Here is a 12,454-nt window from a genome sequence, read left to right as displayed (position 1 = left end):
CAGTGTGCGTTTGCTTTATAGGGAACTTAGGGATGTGGGCTTCTTGATTTTTCAGCCCGCCTTCTGGGGGACGGCCCTGCTGTGCTGATATTCAGGCAGCCCTGTTTGGGTAGAGTCGCCCTGTCCCCTGCGAGGGGGGATGGGGATGGGCACACTGTAAGCTGGTATTTCTGGGCTTTTGTTCTCTGGCACTTTCCCTGGTGGTTTTCTGTGACTCTTCGGACAGTCAGAGCAGCAGTGGCCGAATCCTAGCCTCTGTCTCAGAACAGAGGGATCATTGTCCGTTCTCCACTGAGCTCTCCTGGCCACTTTAACTCTGTTTCTGTTGGTGCTGCTAAAAACCCTGCAGCGTCCCGGGATGTGCACCTCGTAGCCTTTGTCCCAGCCCTCACTTCTGGGGCCAGCACATCTCTGTCCTTTGTGCTTCTAACACCACCAGCTGCCCCCGATTCCGAGCACGCTCCCGAGCTCCCTGTTTCAGTGTTGTTCATGCAGGCTCAGGAGCGCCAGTTTTCAGACTGGTCACGTGCGCACCCGAGCTCCCGGTTTCAGTCTAGTTCGAGTGAGCTCTCCGGAGCTTCGGTTTTCAGTCAGGTCGCATGGGCTCCCGAGCTCCCAGTATCAGTCCAGTTCCAGTGAGCACTCTGGAGCTCTGGTTTTCAGTCTGGTTGCACACATGTTCCCAGGCTCACAGTCTCAGTCTGCTTCCTTGGGGGTGGAGGTCTGGGAGTCTGGTCCTCTTCCCAGTGCAGGTGGCTACTGCTTCCCGGTGCCGGAGTGTGGCGGCTCCCTCCCCTTCTGTTTATCTTCCGATATCTGTGTGCGGATTCCTGGCTCCCCGCTTCATACCTCAATATTCAGTGCTGGAGATGTTCGTTTGTAGAGATCCAGATGTATCTCCCTGCATCTCAGGCTGATCTCGTGGGTGTTCAGGATGGTCGGGTAGATACCCAGCTCAACTCAGGGGACCAGCTGAAAAAGGGGTCTCCTACTCCTCTGCCACCTTTTTACCAATCTCCCTGATGTATTTTAGATGCATTATGAAGGACACATAGCACAGCTTGGGGATGTTTGGAAGGCTTTCTAGTGGAAGTGATTTCTGAATCACATTTTAACAAAAGAATAGGTGTTAAGTTGCAGTAATAGGATATGTGTGAGCTATTTTATACAAAATAATTTCTGTGCCTTTTTTAGCTAATGAGTTCAGTTGAATCACTAAAATATTAGTGCTGAATTAAGGCAAAACTGTGGTGGATAGTTTAGTAGCTTCCCAAGTAGATGTCTAATTCCTGTCCCACCTTTTTTCAGTCCTTCTACTTACCTTGAAGCATAATGCTCTCTAGTTGCACAAGAAGACTTTCAAAGAGATGTCTTTTGGTCTTCAGGTGAGGGTTTTCTTCCTTTCTTAGGCTATAGCATTTTAAAAACCTTTGTACTCTATTTAATTGCTTGTTTTAGACTTGGTAGGGTCTAAACACAAAGGAACTTTATTTTTTCTCACCACTTTTACTTTGGACACATTCTGATGTTCTATTCACCTCCATCTGTGGATAATATCTTGGGCCAATGTGATAGCTTTTCTGATTACTTTTAGTATTAATATAGGGTCTCTTTATCCAGATATTGGAAGTTCTAGTATAATCTAAAACCAAAATTTTTATTTTTTATCCAAATTAAGATTTATCCTCCAGACTGGGTCTGACTTAGGCTTGATGTACTTCTTCTCCTCTGCCTTTTTACTCCTCTTTGCCACATGACTATATTGCCTCTGGTTACTCTAGATTTCAGGTGGGAGAAAAGTAAAGGTAAAAGGCTTTTCCTTGACTGGTATTGTTGCCCTATTGTTTGAGAGAAGTTTGTATGTTGATTTTGGTGGTGGTGTGGGGAGCTCCCTAAACTTCAGTTCTCTGATATAGGTAATGCTTCATTGTTGGCTGCTTATGACTTCTTTCATCCCTGGATTCTGGTGACCCGTGCTATATAGACTCACTTTTGGGGTTGCTTTATTCTCCAAGTAGTGCTTTTGGATGAAATCCCTTTCAAGATGGTCTAAGTTGGTTACTTTCCATGAGCCCTAACTAAGCTAAAGGTGAATATTCTGTATTTGCTCTATTAGTGGTGGGAATTCAGTTTGCTCCTGTTATGGCCCATTTTCTTTGTGGGAATTGCATACTAACAACTCATCAAATATATATTTCCTCATGGCTTACACCAAACTTCCAGTCTATCTTGTGCACTGTTGATGAGGGTAATGAGTAAGAACTGTGAAACTGAAGTTACAGTCTCTTAGTGTAGCCAACATTGATGTGTGGAGTTTCTGCCAAAATTTAATAAAAGGTGAAAGATTTATACGATCTGAAGAGAAACCAGAATATTCTGCCAATAATCCAGGACAAAAGGCATTTTATGTGTTATGTGTCTTTTTAACAAAGCATCAGACAGCCATATAAACAATAACCAATTTGATTAACGTCTCTTAATAAAGTTGTATGGACAGAAATTGCATACTGAAAAAGTCAAAACCTTCCTGGAAGTGAATATTAAAATTTTTAGGAGTTATTTTTTTCTCTGTAAGGGGTGACAATCTCTTTCCATGGAAACACATTCATGAAACTTTATAAAAATACATCAAAATATGATCAAATACATGATGAATTTTGCTTTGCACCACAGGACCATCGTAGTTATGAATAAAGCCAAATCTGGGTTAGAAGAGGAGGATTACCATTCCACTGTCAGAAAATGAATCATTGTTTTTCACAAAACCTTTTCACAAAGGTTGGACGATTCTCATTCCACAAATGACCTGACGGAGGACAAATTTCATGTGCTTGTTGCGTAGGCTGTAGATGAGGGGGTTTAAGACTGGTGTCACTACAGAGTATATCAGGGTGATGATCTTGTGCATAGCAACTGAGTTGCCAGATGTGGGACTCACATACATCACCATTATGGTTCCACAGAACACAGACACTACAACCAAATGGGATCCGCAGGTAGAGAAGGCCTTTTGCCGTCCAGCTGAAGAAGGAACCTGAAGCACAGCTCTGAGCACCAGGGCGTAGGACCCAAGAATGTACCAAATGTTGGTAATGATGATAAGAGAGCTCACAGAATGGAACACATGTCTATGATGGGTGCAGGGGCACATGACAATGCCATCAATGGGTCCACATCACACAGAAAGTGATCAATGATGTTGGGACCACAAAAGGGTAGTTGAGAAATGAAGAAAATAGTAATTGCATGTCCAAGGAAACCAATGAGCCAACAAAGAGACACCAGAATGACACAGAGATGCCCAGTCGTAATAGAGGGATAGTGCAGTGGACGGCAGATGGCCAGGACCGATCATAGGCCATGACACAGAGGAAGAAGCACTCGGTTGTGCCCAGGGAAAAGAAGAAGTAGAATTCAGTGAATCAACCAGAGAACGATATGGTCTTGGTTTTGGAAAGAAAATTGACCGGCATGTTGGGGACTGTTCAAGTCACATACCAGATTTCTAGGAAGGAGAAGTTGGCCAGGAGCATATACATTGGGGTATGGAGTCGATGGTCCCACCTCACTGCACAAATGATGGTTATATTCCAAGTTAGAGTCAAGATATCGATCAAAAAAATCATTGAGAAAAGGATGATCTGTATTTTCCAGGGACCAGGAAAACCCAACAGGATGAAGTGTGTTACAGTAGATATCCCTGACTTATTCACGGTCTCCAGACTGTGGAGAGATGACAGACAGATTTAGCAACAAGCCACTTTGCTGCTGAAACATTTGACACTTCTTAGGACAGGCAGTTTGAGTGATCAGGCAAATGTATTACAAACCCTAAAACAAGTCTTGAGTAAATCCTGCTCTGTTCTAAGTGAGCCATTTGGCCCTGATTCTTTGTAACTGTACAATTCTAGGCTCTTTGAACTCTTTGTAAGTGGGCAAAATCAGTTAAATTTCACCTTCTTTTGATAGAAAGAAATACTTAAGTTAGAGGCAAAAATAGTTTGTCTTATATTTAATTTTTTCAATGAAAGTTCATATATAGCAGTTAGTGCTATAAATTCACTTCAAAATGTGAATATACTTATGCTATCAGTTAAAAATAGGTTTGTATCTAACACATTTTATAGATTTAAATGGCTTGAGATTTGACGTTATTACAAATTCTCTCCCTGTCTGTCTCCCCCCACCTTTTTCTTGAGCTATTTCCATTAGGAGATTTATTTTCTATCACTTCTTCATGATACTGGAAGAAAATCGACAAAGATGCCTGGATAATTAATTCTTACTGCTATTTCCTATTTAAAGATTACTTTCACATGATAATTTATCACACACTTCATATCCATTTAAAATATGTCATTAAAGATTAATATAACATATGCAGTGTATCGGGGAAGAAAATTAAAATCACCAGGAGATAGTCTTCTAAAGCTCTTCTCACTGCTGTCACAAGTCTTTCTTCAAGTGCACTGTTTGGAAGATTTTACTTCAGTTTATTTAAAAAATACTCCCAATTTTGATAGAAAACAAGACTTGCCCTTATTCCCTTTACAACACCATCAACAAAGATGATGTCTTTTTAAGAATCAACTACAACTCGGAGAAAAGAGCACAATGGTGGATTTAACATATTGTAATCTCCAGAAATTTTTTAACAAGAAACTTCTAACTTTGATAAAAGGAGAATTTTCCTTAAAAACAGTTGATAGAAGTGGTGTACATAGAATAGTCATAGTACTCACTGAACATAATCAAATGGAAAAAATCCTCCTATTCAGTGAGGTTATATTAAGTAACATAAAAGTGTTTATAATGAAGCGGCTGTTGCAGGTTCACTAAATGAATAATGCCTAAAGTGAACTATGAACCTATTCCTCTAGAAGCAAACATGACCTTCCTATTGGACTGGTTAAGTCAAAGAAGGTTGTAGTCTTGTAGAAAAGAAACCAAGAGAAAGACATCGAAAGATGGGGATAAGTTCTTTTTTATTTTTTGAGCTAGGATGATTATAAAGAAGTAAACTACCCTGCATCGATCATCATTTTGATCAGGGTTCCATAGAATAGATCATCTTGTGAGAAGCAAATGGTTCCTCACTATGCGAACTCTGTGCTTTCCAAGCAAGAGACCTCTGTTCTCAACAAGACAAGAAAGCAATGATGCAGAGAGCAGTCACTTACCACCTGGAACAACAGCACAATAACTTGAATCAGATTCACAGACTTTGACTCAAAATCAAAATGCACAAGACTTAGGTCTATGTATTTGAGCCATAGACTACTCTTTTAGAAAAAAACCTCACAGAACAACTATTAGCTGTAGGGAAAGCATGGTAAATGAATTTCACAAATAATTTTCAACATGATTATAAGAAGAAATTCCTAATATATTCACCATTAAATTATATGTGAATCTTACTCATTATATACACTGATTTGATTTTACCCTTAAAATTATTTTAATGCCACCTCTCCTGAGGGTGGAGAAGAGTAATGGAATGGACAGAGGGGAGAGCTGAGAGAGGAGACCAAAACGAAACAAAACTAATCTCTATTTTCTCTTGGTTTCAGTCCCAGTGGATGGAACTAGTTCCATACTGTCTTGTTCAAAATATCTGTGCAAATCATACCATTCTTGGTGTTCCAGTCACTTCCTGAGAAGGGGAAGATCTGTGGATGACTTTGGCACCATTAAGTACAATTATCTGGGGGAGTGTGAGTTCCAGGGTTATCTAAATACTCTGAAAGTTTTGTCTTTTGAGTTGTGAGGAACCAATATTCCTTGATACTCAATCTCTTGAGCATATTGAATGAACAAATGTAGGTGAATAGGCCCACCTGTGGTGCATAAGAGCAACACCCAACAGAGATGACATTTCCTGTATATTGTGAAGCTGTCCCAGGTCCTGGGGAGAGTTCATAGGGAGGTCACAGATTCTCTCCTTCACTTCCCTTAATGTGGAAGCCCTGTATGAGAGCTTCATGCAGGCTTATTTCACCTCCCTTGCACCAAAAGTTTCTCGTGGACTGTTTCCAACAGAGCATGACAGTGATATATGTTGGTGTTAATTTATGTATCAGTTATTCATTGTTGAGAATTCTGAGTTATGTCTTTGTATGATCCTAGAATGTTCCATTCCTTCCCTAGGGACCTTCTTCCTTCTTGCCTGGGGGTTTCATTAATATTTCTGATAAGTTGGCCCATAGCGATTAGTAGGTAATGTGCTACATTGACTCTCTGGGGACCCCATAATCTCTATAAGTTTGTTTTCTCAAACAGGGTATGTGATTCTGTGCCATGGGATACACACAGCCCCTAATTAAATGTCTTCCTGAAAGGGCAGTTTTACTCAGACAAGATAATTTTGTATTACACTAAATATGTATGGTGGAACAGAAAGTATAATTTGTGATTATTTTTAAGATAAAACTTTGACTTTAAAAGGAACATTGTCCCCAGATGCCCATGTTCTCTGACCACGGTGTGCCAAACACTCTTTGGTGGTGAAAAGGTTTGAGGAATGGTGTATGAGAGTATTTCATCACCTAGCACCAGCAAGCCTATCTTCCTGGCACATCTAATTTCATTTCCAGTACAGCCATAACTAAAAGGGTATACTTTCATTTTAAGTAGATTGGCCTCTCAGCTAATGGCTTTTCTGTTTCAACATGGGGTTTGGGCAGAAAGCTGGAATGTGTTCTTGGTATAATTTTCTCTTAATACTTTTCTGACTAAGCCTTTGCCCTATAACTTTCTGAGGGGCATAAAAATATGTTTAGGACATTGTTATTCCATATTGCAAGTGGCATTGTCACAGTTTATTTGGGGGAAGTGCTATGAGTAAAGATGTCCAAATGGAAGAACATATAGATAGATCTTTGTGAAATGCAGGCTTAGAAGACTGAATGGAGCAATGTAGTGAATGAGAGCTTTGAATGGCAGGAGAGTTTGTAGTTTACATAATGCAAGTATGAAGCATACTCTGTTTTTGGTGTAAAAGACAGCTTTAAATAATGGCAATGTCTGTTACTGGGTGGGTTTATTTTTTGGTGCCCCTTTGGTCCATTGTCTTTAAGAATATTTTCTGAATTTAGATGATTGCATTCCTATTGAAAGGCTCCAGGTACACGTGCATTTCATTCTTTCCACCAACTAAGATTAAACCAGGAAAGATACATCAAAAACAGCATACATATAATAACAAAATGTAATTACTTCGCAAGGTAATGCATGTTTAAAATATTTTATTTAGCATTTTTATTGATGAGTTGAACTTGAACTGCTAAGGAACTATGGAAAAAAGTATCTTCCTCTACTTAAGTATGAGCCAGAACATGACTTACTGAAGCCATTCTCTATTGTTTTTATAAATAATGACACATTCTGCTTCTTTCTTTCTTTTTTTAAATTTTTATTTAAATTCAACTGAGTTAACATAAAGTATATTATTAGTTTCAGGGGCAGAACTTAGTGATTCATCAGTTGCATAAACCAGCCAGTGCTCATTATATCAAATTCCTTCCTTGATGCTCATCATCCAGTTACCCCATCCCCCCACCCACTGCCCCTTCAGCAATCCTGTTTGTTTCCTCGAGTTAAGGGTCTCTTATGGTTTGCCTCCTTCTCTGATTTATCTTATTTTATTTTTCCTTCCCCATGTTCATCTGTTTTTGTTTCTTAATAGCCGCATATGAGTGAAACCATAGAGTATTTGTCTTTCTCTGACTGACTTATTTTGCTGAGCATAATACCCTCTAAAAATGTCTCAGTTTTGGTTAGTTCTTAATCCTAGGGCTTTCTTTAGGGCATCTTTCATGTCTTTGTTTCGGAGACTATAGATAAGGGGATTTAAGAGTGGAGTCACTGCTGAGTATACCAAAGTGATGATCTGCATTCCTGTTGGGTTCCCTGATGTTGGGCTCACATACATCACCATAAGGGTTCCATAGAATAGAGACACCACCATTAAGTGGGACCCACATGTGGAGAAAGCTTTAGTTCGACCAGCACCAGAAGGAACACGAAGCACAGCTCTGAGTACCAGAGTGTAAGATCCCAGGATGGAAAGGAAGGGCCCAAATATAATAAGTGAGTTGAAGGTGTAGCATATAAACTCAGTGGAAGGAGCAGGGATGCAGGCCAGTGCGAACAATGGGCCTGGGTCACACACAAAGTGTTCAATGATGTTGGGTCCACAGAAGGGAAGTTGGGAGATGAGGACAATGGGGACTGGATAGCAGAGAAATCCACTCACCCAGCAAACACAGACCAGGACCACACAGAGCTTCCCAGTCATGATGGAGGGGTAGTGTAGTGGGCGACAGATGGCGAGGTATCGCTCATAAGCCATGACCGATAAGAAGAAACATTCTGTTGTACCCAGTGAAAAAAAGAAATAGAATTGGAGGAAGCATCCAGTGAAGGAGATGGTCTTGGTCTCAGAGAGGATGTTGACCAGCATGTTTGGGACAGTAGAAGAAATGTACCAGATCTCTAGGAAGGCAAAGTTTCCCAAGAAGATGTACATGGGTGTGTGAAGTCGCTTGTCCCATTTCACTACACAGACAATAACCCCATTCCCCAGCAGGGTGAGGAGATAGACCACCAGGATGAATGAGAAGAAAACGTTCTGCATCTCCCCCCGACCAGGGAAACCCAGAAGGACAAACTCAGTCACAAAATGCTGTGTTGTTGTGTTCTGGGATTCCAAAGCTGTTAGAGAAACAGAAGTAACTAAGGAGTGAATAATAATGAACATTTATAGGTTTTGTTAACAATTCACTGGTACAAAGTATTTTTATTTTACATTATATCATTTGATCTTCCAAATGACCCTTTGAGCTGTAGGGAGGTGTGCTTCTTCATCCTTCTCTTTTACAGGTAAGAAAACTGAAGTTCAGAGAAATTTAAGGGGTTTGCTTAAATGTGCAAGGGCAGTAATTCCTAGATACACTGGCTTATTTGGAGATTGGTTTGGAGCAAACTTCACTTCATTTCAAATATTCCTGTAACCTTGAGTCTAATGTCTCATTTTTCATATTAAAATCATTGCCTCTTGGATATTCTACATGTAAGTATACACTTTGGATACATTCTTTTACTTTGAAACAAAATTGAGAATAAATCTGAAACAATAAATCATCTTCTTAGAATTTCACATTCAAAAGGCCAATAAAAAGCAGAGAAGTAGAACTGTGTGGTGGGAGTCTTGAGGCCCCTTGCTTTTCTGCTCTGAGAAAGATGCTCTAGAAACCTCAGAATTCTGTAAAATGATGGGAAAATCATTTATGTAGCCCCCTCTAAGTTACATTCTGCTAGGTGGCATCTGGATTCGTAGAACAGTTTAGCTCATTCCCTCTTGAGGAGCTCGGGTTCTCTCAAAGTACTTTATGTTGAGCAAAATCTGTATCCTTTTTACTTCTATGCATTGATCCTGGGACTCTATCTTTCTGAAGCTATACAAAATAAGTCTCATTCCTCTTCCATTATGGTGATGATGGGGGGGTTAAATAACAGATGGAAGCTATTACGTCCAATATACATGATTTTTTTTTTTTGGATGCCACCATTTTTTCCTGGCTTGTTTCCCCCTAAGCTGCACTATTCTACATTGTGGCTAGGCCTTTGGGGTAACTTGCAGCTGGTATGCCAATTTTGTCTAGTATACGAAACCATGTGCCTTTTTTTTTTTCCGGGAATTAAGCCTTAAACACCATAACTCACCATGAATCATCTTGCTTTTACCTAAATTAAATAATGAATTAGAAAGTTCACCTTAGGATACTCCAAGACCAGAAAGATCATCCTCATATTGGTTGAGTTAGGAATTGAGACATGAGTATAAATTTGGATGTTGCTTAAAAACTTTCTGAAGCTCTTGATGCAGGCTTGCTTGCTTAATTAATAATTAATAATTAATTAATTAATTAATTTTGCAAGGGGTGGGGACAGAAGTAGAGAGAGAATCCCTGAGATCATGAACTGAGACAGAATTAAGGGTCGGCCGCCTAACTGACTGAGCCACCCAGGTGCCCCATATACAGGCTGAATTTTTTGTCCTAGAGGTTCCTGGTTAAAATTCAAGACATTTGGCTGGGTAAAACCACCGTCAGTATTTTAAATTTAGTAATATAATGACTACAGATATAGGATAATTGACCATATTATTTATTAATGTTGCTGTTAAGATATGAAATTGCATCTTTATGCCATTTAAATAATCTTCAGAGACCATGAGGCCTGCTTCTCAGTATTTGATCAAACCTGGAGCAAACTGAGAGGTAAATGTTTTACTGCCAAGGTAACTTTGGATATTTGTATTGATCAACAATATTTTTAGAATGATGAGAAAGACACTAATAAACATGACTTTTATGAAAATCTAAATTTTGTCCAAGTAAGTTCGTTCAATGGACTATAATATGACCACATATATCAAAATTTCTAGAAGAGTTGTAATTTCAAATACACCTCCCATAACTATACCTGTATTTGCTAGACCACATGCTGTCATTTTTGGTCAGAAAATATAGTTATTTGGCTTGTAATAAAAAAAAGTTGAATGTTGAATTTAATTTGTAGCACGTTATCCATTTACTTAATCATTTCGGCATTAAACAAATGTTTATTCACTGTTATATTCCCAGCAGTGTGCTACATCCAGGGGTACAATGGTAAGCATGAAAAATAAAATTCCTCCCCTTTTGGAACTTATGACTTACAAAAGCAATCAAGACTGCCACCTCCAACTGTAGTGTCTTGAACTGTGTGTTTCCATAGCACATACCAAGTTATATACTGTGGGCCTGAAAAAGCTATTTATTCCAGCTCATAATAACTTAGTTAAATCTATGTAGTGTGGGTCATAGCATGGTTGCCAACCTTATTTGACATAAATGAGCTATTTTTGGCTTTCCAAGACAGTAGGCAGAGACATGAGACACAAATTGGTTTACTTTACTCACAACCCAGGAAGTTCTTGTCACCAAGAAAAGAAATATAATTCCAATTCATGGTTTTTGGCTTGAAACCAGACCTCATTATTCTTACCTCCTTCCTGGTCATCTGACTTCATGATGTCCAGGACCTTTTGACGTTTGTGCTGCAGTGAAATTTTAGTGACCTGTGGAATATAGGATCAGAAAAAGGGGCAAATGGATTTCACAGATTATGTGAAATCTCACGGCATCCATTTCTGCTTCATCCACCTCAAAGTACATCTATCAGTAGCTCATAGGGTGAACTTAAATCCACTTCTTTCACCTTTCTCTTCACCTCAAGTGATACAATGAATGAACATTTGAAGAGATGAGGAGGAACAAGGAGCATGGATAGTCCATTCTGTATGAACAGATAAGGAAGCCAAATCCTCCTCCATAACCCCAACGACTTGCTCGACATTTAAGCCACTTGCCCAGAGAAGTGAGGGGATTCTTTTTCCTTTAAATATTTATATTTTTAAGGTTAATTTGTGAATTTGGTAATTTGGTAAATCTAAAGGACAAGGGAACCTGCAGATGACTTTCATGTTTTCCACTTCTCACTTGTCACTTATCAAGAACTCTGAAAAATAAGAACATTCTGCTTTCATTGCCCTTGCCGAAGGATATTTGTCCAACAAAACCTTACTGAACAATATTAGAAACAAAGCACAGTGCAAGACTCAGGCTACCTTCTAACTGAAGATTTAATGGCCCCCAAAGTGTCCAAGACATTTGAACCCCATCTTCCCTGAGTTGTAGAGTGGGAACTGTGTGATACTAGAGTGAGTCCTTAATGTGAATATATTACCCAAACAGAAGTGCGTTAGGAAAAGAGAACTGCAGGGCCTAACACATTGTTCTTAACAAAGAACAAAGGAACAAAGAATGAATGGATTTGTGGAAGAACCAGCATGCTCTTAGTATCTGACAGCAGCGGGTACATGGAGCAATGATGCCCTGATGCAGGCAGACTCTCCTTACATGCCTGGTGGTGTTTCTGGCTCCCAGAGGAAGATGTGAGGGAAACTCCAGCCACAAGAGTATCCTCACTTAACAATCTAAATGGCTCCTTCATGGGTGGAGAGTAGTTTCTGTGGCCCCATAGACTTCCTTCCTTTAGTATTCTGAACCAAATGAAATGCATCTTTCATGCCAGTCGTTATTAAGAATTTACATGTCCCTCCTGAATAGGATCCATAGTTCCCTGGCATGTTCACTGGTGGTCCTCTGTTCATGTATCTCTGTGCATGCATCTAATCCTGTCTGTTTGTGTATATTTCCCCTAGTGGTTTGATTAGTAAGACACAGAGGTCAGAATAAATATCCAAGAGAGACAGGGAAAATTGTCCTCTTGGTGGAGACATCCTTCCTCTAAGGACCCGATCTACCTGGGGGATGAAGTGGAGGAGAGGAGTGAGTGGGGCAGGTTAATGGGAGAGGAGAGAGAGAGAGAGAGAGAGAGAGAGAGAGAG

At 39.8% G+C, this 12,454-nt stretch overlaps 1 protein-coding gene and 1 pseudogene across 1 annotated transcript; both read right to left on the bottom strand.

Annotated features, from left to right (window-relative positions):
- Nucleotides 1-2,770: 2,770 nt before the first annotated feature.
- On the bottom strand, nt 2,771-3,626 carry LOC100477948 (annotated as a pseudogene).
- A 2,458-nt stretch (nt 3,627-6,084) lies between these two features.
- On the bottom strand, nt 6,085-9,470 carry LOC100477693 (olfactory receptor 11H6). The gene is made up of 2 exons (XM_034648547.1): nt 7,788-9,470; nt 6,085-6,124 (listed from the first exon to the last, which is right to left on the bottom strand). Exons 1-2 carry the CDS (start codon nt 8,756-8,758, stop codon nt 6,085-6,087), a joined length of 1,011 nt encoding a protein of 336 aa, XP_034504438.1. The 5' UTR covers nt 8,759-9,470.
- Between the last annotated feature and the right edge of the window lie 2,984 nt (nt 9,471-12,454).

Source organism: Ailuropoda melanoleuca, chromosome 20 (genome assembly GCF_002007445.2).
Source record: "Ailuropoda melanoleuca isolate Jingjing chromosome 20, ASM200744v2, whole genome shotgun sequence".
NCBI lineage: Eukaryota > Metazoa > Chordata > Mammalia > Carnivora > Ursidae > Ailuropoda > Ailuropoda melanoleuca.
The sequence above is the reverse complement of the archived record's forward strand: the minus strand, read 5'-3'. Positions and strand labels throughout refer to the sequence as shown.

What these genes read in the sequence shown, in the direction of transcription:
- LOC100477693 (XM_034648547.1), bottom strand. Translation starts at nt 8,758, where the DNA reads ATGTTCATTATTATTCACTCCTTAGTTACTTCTGTTTCTCTAACAGCT. An exon ending in GCCCTAAAGAAAGCCCTAGG is followed by an intron (nt 6,125 to 7,787) that starts ATTAAGAACTAA and finishes ATGGAACATTCT; the next exon opens with AGGATCATACAAAGACATAA.